The sequence below is a fragment of the Cimex lectularius genome, unplaced genomic scaffold (assembly GCF_000648675.2).
Source record: "Cimex lectularius strain Harlan isolate CLEC.00 unplaced genomic scaffold, Clec_2.1 scaffold76, whole genome shotgun sequence".
NCBI lineage: Eukaryota > Metazoa > Arthropoda > Insecta > Hemiptera > Cimicidae > Cimex > Cimex lectularius.
This window is the reverse complement of record NW_019392636.1, coordinates 1,116,445-1,138,019: the sequence shown is the minus strand read 5'-3', so window position 1 is coordinate 1,138,019 and position 21,575 is coordinate 1,116,445. Positions and strand designations below refer to the sequence as shown.

Here is a 21,575-nt window from a genome sequence, read left to right as displayed (position 1 = left end):
CAATGTTCATCCTTAATTGGTCATACATAGGCAATAAATCGCTATCACGTCCTTGGGAATTTTAATTCCTGATCGTGAAAGAGATTAAATGTGACAAAAGGGGAAATTTACGCTCTTCCTAGATGCGGGCCTTTCACACTTATCAAATCGCACATTGATTTTTATAAACTAACCTCAGAAGTTTAATCTGGGCGTGGACCATAATGTTTTGTAATATCCAATAAATCCAAACTATCATGTCTTGAGAAAAGTATACATAAGAGCTTTATGAACGGGCGCTTTATAACATTCCATTTTTTAGGAATTACACCTTTTCCGTTTATAATCTATGCCGAAAGAAACATATATTGAAAAAGGCGTTAATTGATTTTCACTTCGTCGTCCCTTTCCCCGGATCAGCTTTAAAGCGAAGTTTCGTCTTTTGTAATATTATGTAACGTGTTAATGGGCTCCACCGATCGGCTGTGGACACACGCCTCTTTTCCCAATCGGATGAGGAAAAAACAAGAAATGAAATATTCGGTATTGCATATGTTGACAGAGTGATCTCAACAGTTATACAACTCGGAAGCGTTGACGGGTTTCATAGATTTTTATTGACACTCGGACGAATTGGGCTTAGACGATTCTCAGCCAATTCAATCCTGGCAATACGCAGTGGAAATACAAGGTGTTAATTTTTACAGAGATTTTTTCATACGCAAGGGGCAAAGTTGAAAAATGCAAGGGTGCCTTCCAGCTTGCAGTAGCAAACATCTGTTTTTGGAAATGAATAAAAACGTAAATATATGAAAATATCGAGTACTCTGTTGGATGTGATCTGAGTCCATGATTGTATAAAAATTTATTACCGTAAAAGAAAGGGGATGCTTAAGCCGACCACGAGGAATATCGAGTACACTAGAGGTGAATGTGACCAAGCTTCTATTTGAATGGGTTGTTGTGTTTATTTTTATTTATTGGGATGAATGTAATTTATTAGCGTAAAAGGAAGGTTGCTTAATCCCACTACAAGGAAAATTAAGTGGGGTGAGGTATGACGCTTGGAGAATATAAGCAAGTTATTAGTGAGAATGTTGTGGGTTCGACCCACCCCTGAAGTATATCGGGTACTCTGGGGGTTGAATGTGACCTAACGTCTGTGTTTGTACCGTGTGTTGTGTTTATGTTATTTTATTGGAATGAATGTAATTTATTAGCATAAAAGGAAGGGGCTGTTTAAGTCCACTGCGAGCACTATCGAGTATTCTGGGGTGAGTGTGTGACGTGTGGAGATATAAGGAAGTTATTAGTGACAATGGAGTGGGTTCGACCCACCCCCGAAGTATGTCGGGTACTCTGGGAGATTGAATGTGACCTAACGTCTATGCTTGTACCGTGTGTTGTTTTTATGTTATTTTATTGGAATGAATGTAATTTATTACCGTAAAAGGAAGGGGTTGTTTAAGTCCACCAAGAGCAATATTGAGTATTGTGGGGTTAGTGTTCGACCCACCCCTGAAGTATATCGTGTAACGGGACAGGAAGGGGTGTGTAACCCCGCCCGAGGAATATCGTGTATTAACGGGGGGGGGGTGAATGTGACCAGACGTCCAGGTTTATGTTGAACATATGACATGTCTAGTGTCTATTCTATAGTTGACAATCTGAGGCACAAATGATAGTAGGTTCCAGATCGAGACGCTTAAATGACCGTAGATTGGAAAAAAGTAGGCGTGAAAGCCAGAAAAATACGTAGAGGAATGATGACCTCAGCTGTTTGTCGGTCCTTAAATTCCCCACATTTTGTATATAATATGAAAAATAAAATATAATAATTTTACATCTTTAAAATAAAGTCAATGAGAGCTATTTAAAATAACTCAGTTTGGGAAAAGTGATCTTTACAGGCTCGTAAGCTGACTACTAATTTCATATAAAAATACTATTAACAATATTTGCTTAGACATTCACGCAAAAGCCATTTCAGAATAATAAATTTTTTCTGTCCATCAAAAACAAACCAGGTCAATGATCAAACGATCTGACAAGAAAACCCTAAAGAATTCTGTAATATCACCATCTTTCGTCGTTCATTTTTAATTTATATTTCATATATACTTTTTATAGAAGGATTTCGTTACTTAACAGAGTTGCCAAGAGTGCGGATTATTCACACTTTTATCTTTTGGATCGAACCCGAGTTTATTTACGTATTGAATCCGGGTGGCCGATGATTTTTTCACAGGCGGACAACAGAGACGAACGCCACCGAAACAGTTACGACGTCAAATTGCCAGATCTGTGCCCAATGCTTTTAAAGCGTAACCTGAAGGTGAAAGTCGTTCATGCCGGCGATTGTACGCCGTTGGATTTGGCTCCTTTGCGAAAGAATGCTCCTTTGAACGGTCTGGACCACAGTGCTTGACACTCTTTGAGTGTACGACTGTTGCTGTTCATTGCTCAATAAAATTTTGGGATGAAAGATACGTGCTGTATTGCGTTCGACACACATAAACAGTATAGGATCGATTTTTTTAAAATTTGGTTGTTCTTGTTGAAGCTTGTCTCACCAGCCATCGTACCTCTATACACCTTATGTTAGGAGTACCTCTCACTAAATCATCCCTTTTAATGAAGTCCGTAAAGTCCATTAGTACTGAAAAATTTTAATTTGTTTTAATTTTATAAAACGTTTCATGTCTCATACTATCTCTGGTTTAACAAAGATACACGATATGACAGACCTTCTTTCTCATAGATTCTGCAGTTCGAATCTGTTCATCCATTAGAAGACAGTACCCTATCATGATTTCAGCGATGTAGATTATCAACCTGCTAATTCAATGCTCTCAATTACCACGAACCCGATAACCGAGAGCACTGTTATGATTTGACCATTTTTAGATTGTTCCTACTGATTAAAAGTAGCGTTAGCCACTGCGAACGTAAGAGTCAAATTGCTGATATTGGCCCGTCCATATATTTGATGTTTTCAGCATGCTGTTTCAGATTATCCTAGTCGTCTTTTTTTCGCTTTTTTCGTCAGAAATGTTTCGAAATATCGTCATCTTCAGTGGGTGGTCTGTTCGTTTCTTATCAGGTATGTCTTTTTTGTTTATTGTCGGAAAACTGCCTGACCAACCAGAAAAGATTGGGAACCATTTTCATTATGCTCGAGGGCTTAACATTTAGTCTTAGAGATAAAGCCAATGAAAACAGGCTTATCAGGATAACTTGATACAGTAAATATACAAACTGAAAAATGTCATTTTGCATGTGGCCGAATCGTACAGCGAATACTAGCGGACCCAGTTGGACAGTTCAAAGAGCACAGACGACCAAATCTGTGTCCAGGTGTAAAAAATTAAATCAAAACAATAGTGATTATTTAAGTTTGCATTGTACTCGTAGCCGACGATCCGAATAAAGTTACCGGGGCTTTTCTTCACGGTCGGCCGAGCTGAATTCTTCGACAGTGCCCCGCTTTCGTCAGGGGTAGGTTTCATTTTGCTTTTAATGAATTACGCAAAGGCGACGTAACTCTTCCGCGATTCTGTGTAACTAACTTTTTTTCTGCTTTGCGTTGCTTATGGTTGCTTTGAATTCGTCTGATGCTTACCTTGAGAATTAAGTAGTCCACCCAAGGTATAGTCGACATCAGTATGCCCAAAGCGACCGCGCACAGGCCTAGTGTTACAACTGCTAAACGGCCTGCAAAACAAACAAAAACACAACTTTAATTTTAAGAGTACAAATAATGAGTATTTTATTATTGAATGAGCAAAGGCAAAAATCAGTTAGTAAGTACTCATCAAATGGATTTTACTCAGATATAGCAATTTTCTCGCGTTGTTCGTCCATTCTTTGCTGTTGCGACTGAAGATGTAGAGAGAGAGCCGGAACGCTTCAGACAGGATAGGCAAATCAAAACGAGCGGAAAAGAACAAACCATTATGACTGAGCTAAAACTGTTTGTGTTAAGTGATTAGCTCAAATTAAGTCCGTATCCGGTACGATTTTGCAAATGGATGAGGTCGAGGATGGACAACAATCTTAAAACATCAAGACTCCTGGTCTTTAAAATTGATCCTACAAGCTCACTGTGCCAGATGTTCAACGTTATAGAGAACTAGACGCATCGACCATCAGACTCATCCTAAAGGACATTCAAACATCAGGAGAAAACTCTGTTTTTAGTTTATTGTATTTAGGAAGTTTATTGATTTATCCTCCGTTTCTTCTTGCTGATAGTATTAGTCGTTTAAGCTCTTTGGTTTATAAGAAATAGTTTTCACAAAAAACTGGCCTAAGCTATCTAGGACATCTAAAGGAAATTTGAACACAAGGAACAAACTGTCACAAGCTGAAACTGCCACGAGTAAATGGACTTCATTGATTTACGCAAATCTGCACTAGGTTTTTAGCTAATAATATTAGTCGTTTAAGCCCTTTGGTTTGGAAATACTGAACTTGAAGAACTGAACATATCGAGGACTTAATAAAGGAAATTTGAACTTTACCTGCAAACTTACATTGGCTGAAAGCAACACGAAGTTAGAGAAATGTTTTCATTTGATAAGTCTGAACCAGTTTCTTTTAGCTGTTAATACCAGTCGTTTAAGCCCTTTGGTTTATATGAAAAACTGAATTTTTTGAAAAACTGAACGTATCGAGGACTTAATAAAGAAAATTTGAACTTCGCCTGCAAACTTACATTGGCTGAAAGCAACACGACGTTTTAGAGAAATGTTTTCATTTGATCAAGTCAGAACCAGGTTCTTTTGGCTGTTAATGTTAGTCGTTTAAGTACTTCGGTTTGTACGAAATATTGAACTTCTTGAAGAACTGAACATAACGAGGACTTAATAAAGAAATTTGAACTTCACCTGCAAACTCCACTGAATAGAAAAGCCAGGAAGTTTGTGGAACGTATTGATTTGATCAAGTCTGAACCCATTTCGATGGAAATGCGAGTAAGTTCGTGGAACGCATTGTTTTTATTAAGTCTGCACCAGCTTCTTTTTGCTGAGAGTACTAGCTTTACAAACCCACCCACTTAGTTCATGATAACCTGAACGTTTCGAATTTTACCAACCCAACTGATTTTCTTGATTATATTAATCGTGAAAGTTGTTTCGTTTAGAAGACACTCTAAGCTTCCGATAGGATCTCGATATAACGACCATCGAGGACACCATAAAGAAAGCTTGAACTTCAGAAACAAACGCCATTGGCTGAATAAGCCAAGAAATTCCTGAAACGGAAAATTGATTTGCTCAAGTCTGTACCCGCTATATTTTTTTTTCAAATAGTACTAGCCATGGAATAAGCCATGGAATAAACTCTTTGTTATACTAAATACTAAACCTCACGAAGGACTGAAGGATATGATAAAGGAACTTTCAACTGCAGGAGCAAACTTCGCTGGCTGAAGATGCCACCAAGTTATTTGATCAAGTCTGTACCGGATTGTTTTACTGATCATCGTGAAAGCCGCTTGATTAGAAGAAGCACTAAACCTCAGAGTTCAAATCAAGACACATCGACCATTAAGGATATTAATGTTATCATAAACATAGTGTTAACATAAACATTAGGAACCGACTTCAACTTGCGTGCGCTTTAGCTGTGTGCGAGCACAATATACGTGCAACTTTCGTTGTTGTTAATAAAATATTTATAAAATTATTTATATTAAACACGAAATTTACAGGAAATATATTACAACAATGTTTGTTTGAGGTGATTAAATAAATAAGTTTAAAGAATTATGCCAAATTTATTTTAGAGTGGAAAAATGGCAAAAAGTGTATTTTTGAGCAAAACGCAAATATAATAAGGTAAACTAGTATAACTCGTAGTAGATGATGGGGTTTGGTCTGCGAGTTTGCGAACTCATGTTGAACCGGCACACGGTTTTTCATTGAAGATGGCGTAATGCCGAAACGCGTTTGAACAACTCAAACAAAAAAACCCGCGAGTGAAGACAGACCCAGTAGTGCCCGTGTGCCGGTTCAACATAGTAAAACTCAGTTTTAGTTTATATTAACCAGAATAAAAGCAAGCATAAATCGCGCATGACAACCAGGCAAATTATACTGAAATCTGATCTTGGAAGACATTGTAAGTCAGTACAATGAATAAAAAAAGGTGGTTCTTTGAGAAAACAGTAGAAACCGAGATTAGACAGAATGATATAGCAAGGTTGGAACCACACTTGGCATTCAAGGTAAGTATTAGAAAATATGTCTTTTGTACGTTGTCAGCTGCCAAGAAGGCTTAATTCCTTCTTGAACTATCACAGAGAAAAACTCTAAAGGTAGGTCGAATCGAATCAAAATGACAATTTAAATTACTAATGTCGTTTTTGGAAATTATTTATTGTAATTCGTATCCATTCATCATCCAAACTGGATTCGATTGTGGAGAAAACGTGCGATTTTCCTCATCGTCCTCAGCCTTTCTCAACGTGATAATCCTCCAGGAATTTTGCCAAATTATTAGCATTAAATTAATATTTGCCGATTCAGTGATATTATTTATTGACCTTTGGACCAGCATATTGGCCTTCTTTTAGTGTCCTATAAAACCTTGACGTGATTATTGCTCTGAGGCGGGAGGCCTAAATGCAAAGCGAAACCATTAATGAAATTTCATTTGGGTGTTCGTATTTTCCTTGAAGGTGGATATACATATAAATAACTCGTTTTTAATAGCATGCCTCGATTTGTAACAAAATTGATAATCTTTCATTTAATTTTTTTTTTAAATTTTTGGACAACGTCTGCAATACAACATTGGATTATATACTTAATTTATTATAGTCTTATTTTTTTAATATATCGAATATCTAAGCAGAATTTTTTTTATGCTGAACCGGCATTGGATCACTTATTGGATCCGTCTTTTCTCGCGGGTTTGTTGAACTACTCAAAAGAGTTTCGGCTTTGCGCCATCTTCAGTGAGGGAATCGAAATTTTAAACAATATAAAAAAATCGATAAACATTGTAAATCATTGAATTTACAATTTTTATAGTGGAATAATTCCGAAGATTATATAGCCAGTGAAAAGTTTCTTGTCAAAACTGCATCGAGTTAAGCGAATCATGTCTTTAAGGATAATTGAAGGATATCAACTTACAAAGCGGCTTGCGCTATTGCAAATATAATGCCAATTGGTATAAAAACAGCAAATATAATGCCAATTGGTATAAAAACAGCACATATTACGAATTACATATTATATTACGAATTACTGAATGAATGGTAATGATGTACTACAACAGACAACATATGATAGGCCTTTGCAATCAAAATAATGACAATTCCCTGCAGATGCAATTGATATCCAAGGTTTTAGGTTGAGAAGTGGAGTTGGTGTCCGAGTGGATCGAAGTCGCGATAGCTCAAGTGGTTAGAGCAGCGGCGTATTGAGCCGAAGGTCGTGGGTTCGAATCCCGTTCGTGACACTAACTATTTCATTTCCTTACATAAAAAGATTAATTAATTGAAAGAAGTAATTTGGTCAATCAGACCACTAAATATAATGGATTTAATAAACGAGATAGCTACAACGGTACCTGAAAAAATGAGAGAAAAAAATCAACTTTGACAGACCCTTCTAAGTGAATGCAGATAATATGCAATAGACCTCTGGAAGAAACGTAGCCTCAGGTTTCAGGAAGGAACCCTAATATGGTACCCAGATGGATCGAAGATGGAACAGGAAGTAGGTGTAAGGGTAAAAAGGCCTAGCTGTACCCTGGCAAAGCCTCTTCGACTAATCCAATTTTCCAAGACGCGATCCATGCAATACAACTCTGTGCACAGGAGTTAATAAAGAAAAATATGAAAGGTGCACAGAATTACATACTCTCATACTGCCAGGCGGACATAAAGGCAAAACTTCAAACGTATGGGAGTGCCTAAATTGCCTAATGACTCTGGGAAACCAAAACAATATTACCTTAAAGTGGGTTCCCGGACATGAAGAAATAGAAGGAAATGAACTGGCTGACCAATTTATATTGGTTTTGACCAATTTATAAAAGGGGCAGCCCACCCACCCCTGTGACCAGAACCAATACTAGGCGTACTGGAACTGGGGAGGATGTCAATTTCATCACTTAGTTAAAAGGCTCATTGCAATATAAAGAGTAATGTGTGGTGATTAGTGGCGGTTAGTCGATAATTATTCAGAAATCGTGAGATGCGGACTGGTGTGATGCAGGTTTCTGAAAAATATTTTCCTTATCGTGCCAACGTTTCAAGAGTAGCAAAAAGGCTGCTCCAGAAAAAAAAATTGCTTGATGAGGTGGACGGGAAGAGCCTAGAAATGCACGCACTCCTTCTTTAAGTAAAGATTTTCCATAAAATATGCCGCATAAATAGGAAACGAGATAAAGAAAACCACCCTACATATAACAAACAAGAAGCAACAACAAGAAAAAAACAAAACCTTTTATAATTAACCCATTTTTGCCCAAAGTTGCTTCAGAGCACTGCCAACTTTAGCAGCTTTGTTTAAGGTTAGCAGGAAATCCCCTTAGTTTTGGTCGGGCGCAGCATAGTTCCTGCTCTAGTTCTGCTCGTGTATTGGCAACGCTGGAGCCAATTTTAACCAAATTGCAAATGTTCGGCTTGCCCTAAGACAACATTAGGCCATAAAAGGTTAATCAAAAATAAGTGCCTTGCCAAAACGACAAGTGTTTATAGAATGTCCTCTGCATTTTTGGATCCTTTTTAGGGTAGTAATATACTAGATATTCATCAGTTTAATTTTTTTTATTTAAAAAAAAATTACATTTGATCGCGCGCCAGTGATTTCTCTTGTTTCTTTGTTTCAAAAGGCAAATGAGGCATTTTCGATAGTTTGATTTGTTATAATTCTGACACTTTCATATTCGTCAGTGAAAATAAAATAATTAAATTGCGGGCACTCTCAACACGACACGCAAGAATGGAACACTTACGCAGAAAACAAACACTTTGAGCCCTGAAGATGATCTCAATAAAGATCGAAACGTTGGCACGATAAAGAAAATGTTTTTCTGAAACCTACATCACACCAGACCGCATCTCACGATTTCTGAATAATAATAAAGGGTAATGAAGAGACCGACAATCTTACCAAATTAACATGAACTGACGTTCAAATTTGGTATTCAATAAACTTCCAAAATCATTAATTTAAAAACCTTTTTCAAGAGAGTCTTCTAATATTGGAAAATGTTTGCTCAATTACAAACCATGGAAGGTAGACAATTTTTTTCCAAAGTTGGCAATAGATTAAAAGAGCCCCATTTAAAAGGACCAAATATTTTATTACGCTTGCACCTTAAATAAACATCGGACTACCTAGTTGATCAAAATACTGACCATCTAAAAGTTAACCGATGCCATCCTACAACTCCAAGCACAAAGACAAAAGAGGTGACGGGACACATAGTTTCGATAAAAGAATAATGAATTTTCACTGCCCATGCTACATTTGTGTTATTAATACAAACAGCTCCACTCCATGAAAAATCACTGCTACTCTGACTGGCCTTGACTGTGGCCCTTTAACCTCGAGTTGTCTCTTACTCAACGCTGATATGACCCTTAGTGGTCTTTGGTTAGTGGTTCTTTGCCCCTTTAAGATTTTTTTAAACGAAAATCTACACTTTAAGGTATTTTTAGCATTTTTAGTGCACTGCACAATTTGTAAGTTAAAAAATTCCTGAATGAAAAATGCACGAATTGTTGCGGACCCATAGTTTACTTTTGCAATTTCAACTCAAATGATGTTTACATACTTGTGAATACCTGAGGGTAATCGGTTGGATGATTTCTAAACAATTCGCCTTGTTATTTAAATGGCAATTTTATCGCGATTTATGTTTCTATTTTATTAATTGTGTTTTTATGATTTGTTCTGGAGATAGGAGCTTCGGTAAAAACGATTGTTTATCCATGAGCTTTTACAACCTTTAATGGCCATCGTTTCAAGTTATCGGCGGTGAATCTTGAAGGAGGAAATTACCTGGGAGGGAGGTGAAATAAAATGCATATTTAGGACCAATAAACTTTACAACCGTGGTGCTTTACGTATTCGTAATTATGTTTATGTGGTGTGAAGTACTGTTATTTAGTGGCTGCGACAGAAGTGACTTGCAAAGAAGAAGAGCTGAAATAAGTCAACGAGGATCAAATTGAAATCTCTATTCACAAAGCATTTTCAGTAGTTTATGTTTGAATAGAAAACACTTTATACTATAACTCAAGAAATTTGATTAACGGCATATCCGACGAAAATTTACGTGAGTTTTAACCGTCAAAAATAAATAAGTGTCGTACGTAAACATAACTCGTACTAAAAATAACGTACGCAAAGCTACAAAAAAATTCACGTAAAACCCAAATAAGTATAAACAAACTTATACAAAGTATAAGTATAAGCGATATAAACAGATATACATAACATAAAAATCACGTACAATCATGCAAACAACTATGTAAAAATAAATAATTTTGTTTTCATAATATTTATTTATTATTCATATATTTAGAAGGAATATGTTTAAATTTATGTTAATTAAGTTATATAATTTTTAAGGTCAAATTTTGAAGAAAAAAAATTTAACATAACTAAACAAAGTGAGGATTAAATTAGGGTTGAAAACCCATATACGTCAAGAATGAAATTCATTAAGAAAACACAAACTAGTCTATCTCGAAAATAGCCCGTCATTAGCAGTGACGTTCATAGTCTATTTTGAGTCGAATTTCTTTTTTCTAAGAGAAAATCAACCGAGGGGGTAAACAAATTGTTATCGCCAGCTCTTTTCACAGATTTTCGATGGGTGTTAATTTTAAAAATGGGCAATAACAAAAAGAAAATAGAGAAAGAGAGAGAAAAAGAACCACATGTATTAAACGAACGTCCTTGGGACCTGACCTTTAGACCTGATCTTGTTACATCATTTTTCTCATCGTGTAATACTTTCACCGGAGGCTGGTGTTTTTTTCCCTCTTATCGGGTGCTGTCACCGTTCAACCGTAGCATAACTTGTTGTAAAACATAAGCACAACAGCCGTCTTTCATTTTGATGGCTTTCAACACTATTTAACTTTTTATTATGACAGACTGTAAATTCGTTCGAGGAGGGGAAGAGAGTGAGAGAGATAGATTGACAGATAGAGAGTCAGTGAGTGAATAAGGGAGAGAGAGTGAGGGACGGAGTGAGAGAGAGAGAGAGAGAGAGAGCGAGAGAGAGAGAGAGAGAGAAAGAGAGAGAGAATGTGTGAGTGAATGAGTGAGAGCGAGAGAAAAACAGAAAGAGAAAGGGTGAGAGAGCAAGTAAGTATAAGAGAAAAAAGTGAAGGAGTTAATAAAAAAGGAGATGGATAAAATGAAAATTGAAAAGCAAGAGAGATTGTGTGAGTTAGAGAGAAAAAATAAGAAAGGGTGTGAGAGTGAGAGAGAGAGAGAGAAAGAAAAAGGGAGAGAAAGAGGCAGGAATAGAGCGACAGAATAAGAAAAAGTGAGAGAGTAAGTAAGTGAAAGGGAAAATGGATGAAAAGAGAGAAAGGGGCGAAGGTGGTCGCAACGGTTTAGGCGTTGACACGGCGCTCATCACTGTAAGGTAAAGGTCCCGGGTTCGAATCCAACGGCCCTGCATTCGAACCCGACATACTTACAAATGGGCTTTTTTTTCAAAAACAACTGCACCTTGAGGCTTTATATGACCTCTGCTGTTGCAAACCCTCGTTAAAAAAAAGAGAAGGATTTAGTGAGAGAGGACGGATAAAAAGGAAGTGGAAAAGGAAGAAAGAAAGAGATTGTGTGAGTTAGAGAGAGAGAGAGAGAGAGAGAGAGAGAGAGAGAGAGAGAGAAAGAGGAGAGAGAATGATAGAGAGACAGAATGTGAAAGGGTGAGAGAGTAACTAATTGTAAGAGAATGGGTAAAAAGAGAGAAGGAGTTACTTAAAGATGGATAAATAGGAAGTAGAAACGCAAGCGAGAGAGATTGTGTGAGTCAGAGAGAAAGAGGGACGTGAGAAAAGAGAGAGAGAGAGTGAGAGAGAACGGAGGGAGAAAGAGAAGAAGTTAGAAAATGAAAATGAAAGAGAGAGAGAAAGAATGATAGAGTGAGCTAGGGAGAAACAGGGAGAAAGAAAGTGAAGGAGTTAGAGAACGAAAGAGAGAGAAAGGGAAGAGGTTAGAGAATGAATGTGAGAAAGAAAGAGAAGAATTCAAAAGAGGAAAGAGAGAGAGAAAGCAAGCAATAGAGAGAATGAGGGACCTAACAGACACAAAAACATAATAGATAAACACACACGCTGAATACAAAAGCATTGTTTTTCATAAAAGAACCCAAGATTTTTTCGAAAACACACTAGCTAAGTTATGAATACGCACAGAAGCAAAAAAACCAATTAGATGGCACGTTCACACACAATACTATAAAACGGATAAGACGCGAGGGCTTATAATAATAACTGGCATTCCCAATAATAAATAAACACCCCCAATGTCAAAGCTATAAACAAAATATGTACAAACAAGACAGAATTTCATTCACAAAAACGCCTACGTTCACGTTAATCACCCTTTATCATTGCTATTCTCGAGTGATTAAAACTGTTATCTACTAGGGAAAGAATATTAGTAAATTTTTTAAATTGGTCAAACGTATCAGTCGCAACGCACGTACGCGCGCGCTAACGCATGTTGATCTCAGTTACTCTACTTGTCACGCACTTACGTACACACGATGTTTGTATGGTTAAAAGTATAACTGTCAATAAAAAAGGTTATAGATTGACGAACAGTCTCTTTTCCTGGGGATATCTCTTAGAACTCTGATGGGCTTTGTAATCTTCTTAGCCGCCTTCTTTTGAAGTATGCAAAGCCGGGTAAAACCCAAAAGTTTCTATTAAAAAAATCCCGGGTTTTGGTTGTTTTATGGGCAGAATAGAATTCAAAATCCAATATAACTGTGCTCTTGTGTGTTATTTACGATCTTTAAGTTGAGTTAAAAAGTTAGAAGAAACGATCACAATATGCAAAACATTATTCTCAACATTTTTCACTTTTCAATTCTATATTTTATATATCCACAGTAGAAGTTTTTTTTTAATTCGAGCGCATATTTATTCAATTTTTTTTAAAAGTTTATGGGGTGAATTGAAAATTTATCCGTGAGTAAAAGGTCACGTTAATAAATACTCCTTGATTCAACGATAAAATACATAAAAATTCAAATTTTCACAGATTGGTATTTTAATTTAGGTTTGCGTTTTGAAAAAATCCAAATTTATAAAATTCCCCTTGTATAAGAATGCCCATCTCGATATTTTAGCGGAGGAAACTCCATGATTAATTAGCTTTAGGTGTGGTTTATGAAGTTGCTTTTCTGGAAAATTGGTTCACGACACCAATTAGCTTATGACTTTTTAATGTATAGCGTTCTGTCATCCGCTGACTATTACGAAATGATTCTTAACTGCAAGAAGCGTAGAATTTGAAAAAATCACCATAAGTTACGACAGGCTAATCATTGGAGATATAGTTTTTATGTTTATTCTAGGAATAAGTAAATTTTGGACCCTTTAGAATATTTAAAAAATGCAACAATTTAGGTACATCTTAGATCAATTTTTAAATTACATTATGCTTACATGAATTAAAACCAAATGTTCGTTTTGTGAAAATTATTTTCTATATTCATTATGTTTAGTGGCTTAATTGACCAAATCACTTCTTTCAATTAATCTTTTTATGTAAGGTCGAGATGAAAATGTTACTGTCACGAGTGGGATTTGAATCCACGACCTTCGGCTCAATACGCCACTGCTACTACTTGAGTCATGTGAAGTCACTCGAAGACACGATAGCTCAAGTAGAGCAGCGGCGTATTGAGCCTAAGGTCGTGGGATCGAATCCCGCTCGTGACACTAACTTTTTCATCTCGACCAAGACTTTACATAAAATGATTTATTTTCTATGTTTATACATTTTTTGCACTCCTAGGTGAGTTCACAGCAAAAAGGCGCCGTATTGTGTAAATATAGAAACGTGTAAAAGGCACGAATACCGAAAATATTATTGCTAGATTTATGCATAATAATTAAATATTTTTGTGGGGTAAAGTTTTCAGTTTTTGTTTGTGCGAAGTTATTATCGTTTCAAGCATATTAAGTGGTTTGTGGTTCTTTCGTGAGTATTTTCTTTGGTTCTAGCGATTGGGAAAATAGACAACCAAAACAGACCTTATGTATTCGGGATAATTGCAAAATGTTAAATTAAGCCTGGAAAACTTACGGTTTGAAAATATCTGGTTGCTCCAAATGTAAACTGTTGTTTTTAAAAGGTGCACAAATTCCTTTCTGAAATCGTTGAGTTTCTTTTTTGCCGCGCCGACTCCGGGTGACTCGAGTTCGTGCATTTTCCTCCGTCAGAAAACGCCACTCTAACACACCCGATGAGCTCTAAAGAACTGCCCACTTTTAATTTGGCCTTTCAAAAAATGCCAATTAGGGGGAAAAGGACGAGTCTCGACGTTCGACAACTGGAGGGGTTGTTTTCCAATCGCGATCCATTCAGTGTGGACGGCTAAATCGCCCTAACAGCGTTGTCGTTTACCGGCGTATCTGCGATATCTTAACTACTTTTACAACAACGTAGATTTTTCTTGATTGATAAAAAAATAAATCTCTTATGAAGCGCTTGAATACATATTTTACAAATTTTATATTCTTGCTCTTTGTTAAAAATAATATCCTACTGAAATATAATTTAATACGAAAAAAATAATAATTTGAAAAATGCAAAAAGGAGGGAAAATTCAAAAGGTGAGTTGAGATGGGAAGTTGGTATCCGAGTGGATCGAAGACACGATAGCTCAAGTGGTCGAGCAGCGGCGTTTTTAGCCGAAAGTCGTGGGTTCGAATCCCGCTCGTGACACTGACTTTTTTATTTCAGAAGATTTTCTTAATTTAGAATTAAGAAAATACCCTTCTCATATAGTATTTTTTACGATAGTTAATCGAACTACTCACTATAATTGACTTGTCCATCCTGAGAAACTAGCATCTGCAACGGCGTTTTGTCGGCGTTGAGGGAAGGGCCGCGCCTGACGGGAGGGACTCCGAACAGCCTGTTTTTAGCCGACTGTCCCACCCTCAAGTACTGCTTCGTATAACCCATCGCCTCAGTGCATATCTGAAAACATAAAAACAAATGAAATGAAATAAACAACGAGAAGATCAGTGGGTAATAAATATCTGTACTGTTCACACTGATTAGGAGAGGAGGTTAACGCACAGTATATTTTTTTATGGAAAGTGTGTTTAAAATTATATTATATTCGATGTTTTTTTGTATACTTTAACTCTTGGATAAATGAAAATACAGTTGAAACATTCAAATCGGGATAGTAGGATTTATGTGTGTGGGTTTGAATTGGATTGATTGTAGGATTTCACGGGGGCAGCGATTGTACATTTTTTTTTTCTCTAATTAACTAGGAAAATCTCTGTACTTAAAGAGGAAGAATTCTGACGGAAAAAAATCAAGGTGTATCTCAAGGGTACAGGTGCCCGTACTGTGCCTCCTATGAGCAACCTTCTACAATCGACGAATGCATCAACGGCAATGTTTGCAGAAAATGCAGCAGGATGGATAGAAAAATATATCAGTTAAAGAAATGGAGGAGAAATTAGAAAATTAAACTTATGAAAGCGAAATCAGTACAGTTTACTTGACCACCAAGAAGGTAACAAGTACAGCTTCCTTACGTCATCTCAAAGGTATTTTAGTACCTAACTCTTCGGCTATGGCGCTGAACGCTTTTGACATACTGACACGATTGTAAAGTTAAATAGAACGCCGATGTTCTCGTTCCTATTTACCAAAGAAAACTTTTGTGGTTAAACAGGAGAAATTCTGACTTGGAAAAAAAAGTTGTATCTCAAGGGTACAGTTGCCTGTACTGTGCCCCCTGCGAGCTACTTTCTATAATCCACCAATGCATGTGGAGCTGTTGAGCAATGTTTGCAGAAAATTTAGCAGGAAGAACAGAAAAACCTAAATCAGGTGAAGAAATGGACGAAAAATTGGACGATTAAGCGTTAAAAAAAGCGGAATCAGATGGTTCGTTCTATGAATAATAAGATAACACTCATAGCTTCCATCCTTAATCTCAAGATCTTTTAGGTCCTAATTAATATTTAAATAAATCTGCTATGGCACTGGACGTTAACTTTATATGAAAATGGTACCGAAAGAACATAATTTGATCTTAACCATGAAAAGCAGTGACAATTCATGTTATCCTACTGTTTTGATTACCAGCAAGCTCCAATTTAAAAGGGGGTATTAAAAGTTTTTAAATTGTATTGATATGGTAAATGAACCATGAACATCTGGATATTTGACGTATCCAGAATTCCAACTATTAAAGCTTCAAGCATCATAATTTACAAGAAATCCAGCTAATGGATAACCAAGGCCTGTTGATTCTTCTAAAGAGGACCATTCCTTTTTAATGAAAGGAATCTCATGAAGAGCCTTTTAATTAAAACGACAAACAAGTAAATAAGTATGTCAGCCGATATTATGTAACAGAACTATGCCGATTGGATTCTTCCTTTAATGACGGTTTTCTCTTCTTCCAAATCATCTATTAGCTCGAATGTGAATTTCCACTGTCGGAATTTAAAAAACACATTAGGAAATCTTCGTCACCCTGTTTCTATTACATTTCTAATGCTCATTGCGTGATGATGATCGTTAAGTGTGTCAGCTTGAACATTGTTAAACTCCTTGCGCCATCGAGATATCATTGTGTTAAAATAGAGAACGGAAGTGTTGGCCTATGTAATAACCATCGTCACGGCGATCAGCATCTCTCTCCCACTTTTTCTCTCATCGCTGATCAATTTATAATTTTTTAGTTATAGTCGGTGGAGAAGAATCGAGAACATTTGATTTCTGCTTTCTTTTTTGAAAACAAAACCGCCCTAGGTTATATTTAATAGGTCGTCTATTTTATCAACAGGCAACTATTTTTAACCAAAAGCGGAATGCAATTTCTTTGTTTGCTTTATTGAACAATTTTAAATTTGTTCAAAATCCATTATATTTAGTGATATATTGACCAAATTACTTCTTTCACAATTAATTAATCTTTTTATGTAAGGTTTTTGGTTGAAATGAAAAAAAGGATTTAATAAGTAAAACGAAGTAAACTTCACTAACAGCCCCTCGTGGCCACTTAATATGTCGCCGAGAATCGAATCCTGATTACACGACATATGAAAAATGGCAAAAAGGAAGGAAAATTCGAAAGGTTGCAGGTTGAAATGGGGAGTTGGTCTCCGAGGGGTCGAAGTCACGATAGCTCAAGAGGTAGAGCAGCGGCGTATTTAGCCGAAGATCGTGGGTTCGAATCCCGCTCTTGACACTAACTTTTTCATTTCGACCAAAACTAAAAGGATTAATTTGTTGTTGTTTATTTAAAAAAGTAACTCCCCTACAGCCTATTTCCAAGACTGGTATATGTTGTAGCAAAGAACAGTTATACAATACTTCACTATTTTATTGATTTTGTAAGCAAATTCACCACTTTTTTTAAATATTGACATCAACAAATCAAACTCTATTAAAATCCATGATTATTGAAGTGAAACTATTACATACCAAACACCAAGAATTTCCTAAACAAATTAATAACGAATATTAAATAATTAATAGCGAAAAGAAATAGATTAACAAATAAAGCGAGATTTGGCAGACCAGGGATGAACTGAAATGCCTTAGTCATGCCACAGATTACATTCGTCCTACATATGTTGAATTCGAAATTCTACAACCGTCAATATTATTTATGCTAGCTATCCACCATGACGGTAGTATGTGTATAGGTTTATTAAAAAAAAGTATATGTAATGTGTGCGGGCTTCCTAGTAATTTATTGCCCCGTCTGATTAATTCATTCTTCCAATATGCAATTTCCAAGCCTATATATTATACCGTGACCCACATTGAATAATAAAAACTAAAATTTATGTTGTACACACCGAGGAAAAGGAACGGGTCTAACGATTCCGTTTCTGTACAGTAGTTAAGGGGAAGGGTCAAGAATTTTACTGATCTTGATGCACAGAATAGTCGAGACCATGCTAAACATCTACGAGAAACAAAAAGATATGCCTAGGAATTTTTCTAGGCTGTGGACTGAGTGTGGATCATAGGATTATTACATAAACTCAGGGCTCATCTACCAGACCTAATCCAAACTGATCACCAACTACATCACAGGCCGAGCAGTAAAATATCGGAACTCCCTCTACAACACTTACGGTGTTGACTCTGAAGTAATACAAGGCAGCGTGCTAGGGCCTTTTCTTTACTCTATACGTAAGTGACGACGTACTGACGAAAACGCCTCAATAAACCAATTATTAAACGACGTAGCAGCCCTGATTTCGGGTAGAACTTGTGAAGAACGTATGGAGATCGATGTAAAAAAATACTTACTTCATTAACCCTCTTGTGAAATGCACATATGAAAAAATCAGACTCCACTATTACTCTTGCTGAACAACCTATTCCACGCAAGGGAAATGTCCGTTATCTAGTATTAAACTGGCTGAAAACCTATCAGCCACGCACGTTAAAACACAGATAAAAAATAAGGCACAGAACACATTGCATCTAACTTCTTGTTCCGCAAGCTACCTCTAACTCATAATTAAAAGACTGCTGTGTCACTCGTTCGCCCCATTTTGGAATAACCCTGTGGCTATGGATCTCAGCAGCATAGTCTCACCTGCGGTGAGTACATACAACCCAAAACATAATCTTAAGCATGATATTTTGCGCAAAACGTTTTTTACGCAATACAACACTCCATGTTGACCTCAAAATTCCTACTATTACCATCCTAATCAAAGAGTCCTGTTAGAAGCTTATTGCAATGTTAAACAAACATGCAACAAATTACAAATGGTGCAAGGTCCTTGCAACACCAGAAGGGTTAAAAAAGCTAAAATTGGAGAAGCATTTAGTTAATTGGTATAAAGGAAATGCTAGGTTAAACATATACAAAGTGGTGGATATTTCTACCCGCCATAGGATGAACTATGTATGTTGTAGTGTATAACAAGCAGTCCTTTTTATGTTGAGCAGTAATCCCCTGGGACTAATGAGTAATTGCCAAAGAAAAAATTATTCCACGGAACTCATGGGTTTCTTCCCTACCGACCATCTAAATAAAATTTCTGAGTAGCTACTGGCCCGATACAAAAACATTTTAGCGTAGCATGCCGGAATTTGTTTCTTTTAATTGTAGACGTTTTATGACCTCACAGAAATGAGTCGAAAGGCGCTTGTCCTTGTTTAATCCTCGTTGGTGGTGACTTCCTTTACAAATTAATATAACATTCCCACCAGATTCAAAGTTGATAATCACTCGCTTAATGAAACTACGGTGAGAAGCTCTCCGCCCTGGGTGGTCTTGTTTAAAATTGTTTCCGCACCGCGACAACAAAAACCACCGTTTTTTAATAAGCTGATTAACACTTGGTTGTTGCCGATCATTTTGTTCCTATCACAGAAACTAAACAGGCTCTCTGAAAATGGCACAAAATGCCAAAGCCCGTCTGACAGACCAATAAAACTAACTAAATGATCAGTAACGGCCATATTACACCATAATATTCTTTTACCCGCGCCACTTTCTCCTGAGTTGAGTAAATTTTGAACTAAGTGATTGCCAGCGATTAACAAGAAATTTGTTTTAATTAGATAATTAAGTAAATTGTACGAGAATCCATTTAAGCAGGTGGTGCGTTGTTTTTCCTAGGGTTCGTCGAAAAATGCACCACCTTGTATAATCACGTGTGGGTAATTCTAGGGCAGCCATTGCGTTTGTAAACTAACGCAAATAGCATGTTCATTAAATCATTTTCATTTTCAAAGTTAATTAAGTAATTCATGCATTTTACAAACGTACTTCCTAGACTCCATATGCATCATCATAATGAAATATCGTTATTGCAAGCTCAACGCTTTACATTTTCATAAATAATAAAGTTATCTTATTTATTTAATTTAAAATACCGAAATTAAACCCATTATTTATTTTCAAATCATCCCGCACGATCATCACGTCGGGTTTCGGATTGCCTCCTTTGCCAAAAGGTTGTGAAGCCTTGTTTGGCCATCGTTCATCATGCGTGTCCGCCGGGTCTCGCTGTGAGTTTCGGTCAGATGCGTTTCGACACCTTCTGCAAAGGATAGGATGTTTCGGATACTCACTGAACGTGGTGAAATGACGAACGCGTCTGACCAAAACGCACAGCGAAAATCGGGATGATCGTGGAGGGACGATGGGCGACTTCGAACAAATAAGTAAAAATTTGGAAGAAAAACCTATAGAACACTTGAAACGATGAACATTAATTGAAATGTCCTTTGTAAATTTTACCTTAAAAACTGCGTAAACAGTTTCTTAGATAATAAGGGAAAAATTTTATTAATAATTCAAAAGAATAATTCGCTTATTTAAGGCAGGTAAAGTCTTGACTCTACCATGAAAAAATCTAGTGAGAAAAAAGGCAAATTATGATTAACTTTTTACAGTATTAATAGTGATAATTTATCTAAATACTTAGAGATATTTTCAAATGAAAGAAAGAAATGGCATCATGTTGCCAAAAATGATAAAATCTGTATAAAATAGCCCATAAATTTAATTCGCAAAGATGTGTTTTAAGGATGTTACAAGAGAATACACTATTTTTAATCGGTTTAATGATTTTTTTTAAAGCTTAAGTTATATTGCATAAGATTTTTCGTTTGGAAATATCCATCCCATGCTTTTTGTGGGAGTGGCTAAACCCTACGTTCCCAATCCGAACCCACCAAACCGAAACACTAATATTTTGAAACCTAATATGAATATCACAATTTAATTTCGAAGTGCAAGGAGGGGGTAAGTATTGGTAAGCCCTTTTACATAACATGGATAAAAATCGTGAAGCGTTCACTAATTACTGTTGCCACATAGTTGACTTTTTCTTTTTCGGTACAAATTACACCTGCTGGAGCATCAATTTTTTTCACTTGAAGTTATTACGACGGGGCTCCTCTCTTAAACCATGCTTCGAAATGTGCTCATCTCGTTGATCCGAGCCATGCTTTACGCTAAGGCCGTACTAATATCTAATTGGGCTTCGGTCCTTGGTCGGACTGGCGAGATTTCTCTTTTTCTCGTATTGGTGTTATACGGACGGCTTGAAAATAGTAAACACTAAAAATAACCTTTTGGGGGTCACATGGTAAAATTATGCTAATGGTTGTAATATTTGGGACAGGAGTACTAATGAGGCCATGTTGATTTGCGAGGGAGGAGACGCGACGCTTGTCGGGGACTTCGCAGGAGGATGTTTCGGAAAATGTGTAAAGTATAGAGTGCTGTGTAAACATTTGCTCAGGTGAGATGAAAAAACACAAAGAGCTGATTTTTGCCCTCAGTTCTTCCTGCAACGTGGTCCGAATTTAAAATCAAGCATATTTTATTAGATCCAAAGTCAAAACTAA

At 36.6% G+C, this 21,575-nt stretch overlaps 1 protein-coding gene across 4 annotated transcripts in view; it reads right to left on the bottom strand.

Annotated features, from left to right (window-relative positions):
* The window catches only part of LOC106669863 (scavenger receptor class B member 1), a 142,154-nt gene that overhangs the window by 70,258 nt on the left and 50,321 nt on the right, over positions 1–21,575 (bottom strand). For all 4 annotated transcript variants that reach the window (XM_014399680.2, XM_014399679.2, XM_014399681.2 and 1 more), the window contains 2 exons: positions 15,029–15,191; positions 3,602–3,693 (listed from right to left, as the gene is read on the bottom strand). In XM_014399680.2, the coding sequence (XP_014255166.1) occupies positions 3,602–3,693; positions 15,029–15,191 (255 nt within the window). The remainder of the gene's footprint in view (positions 1–3,601; positions 3,694–15,028; positions 15,192–21,575) is intronic.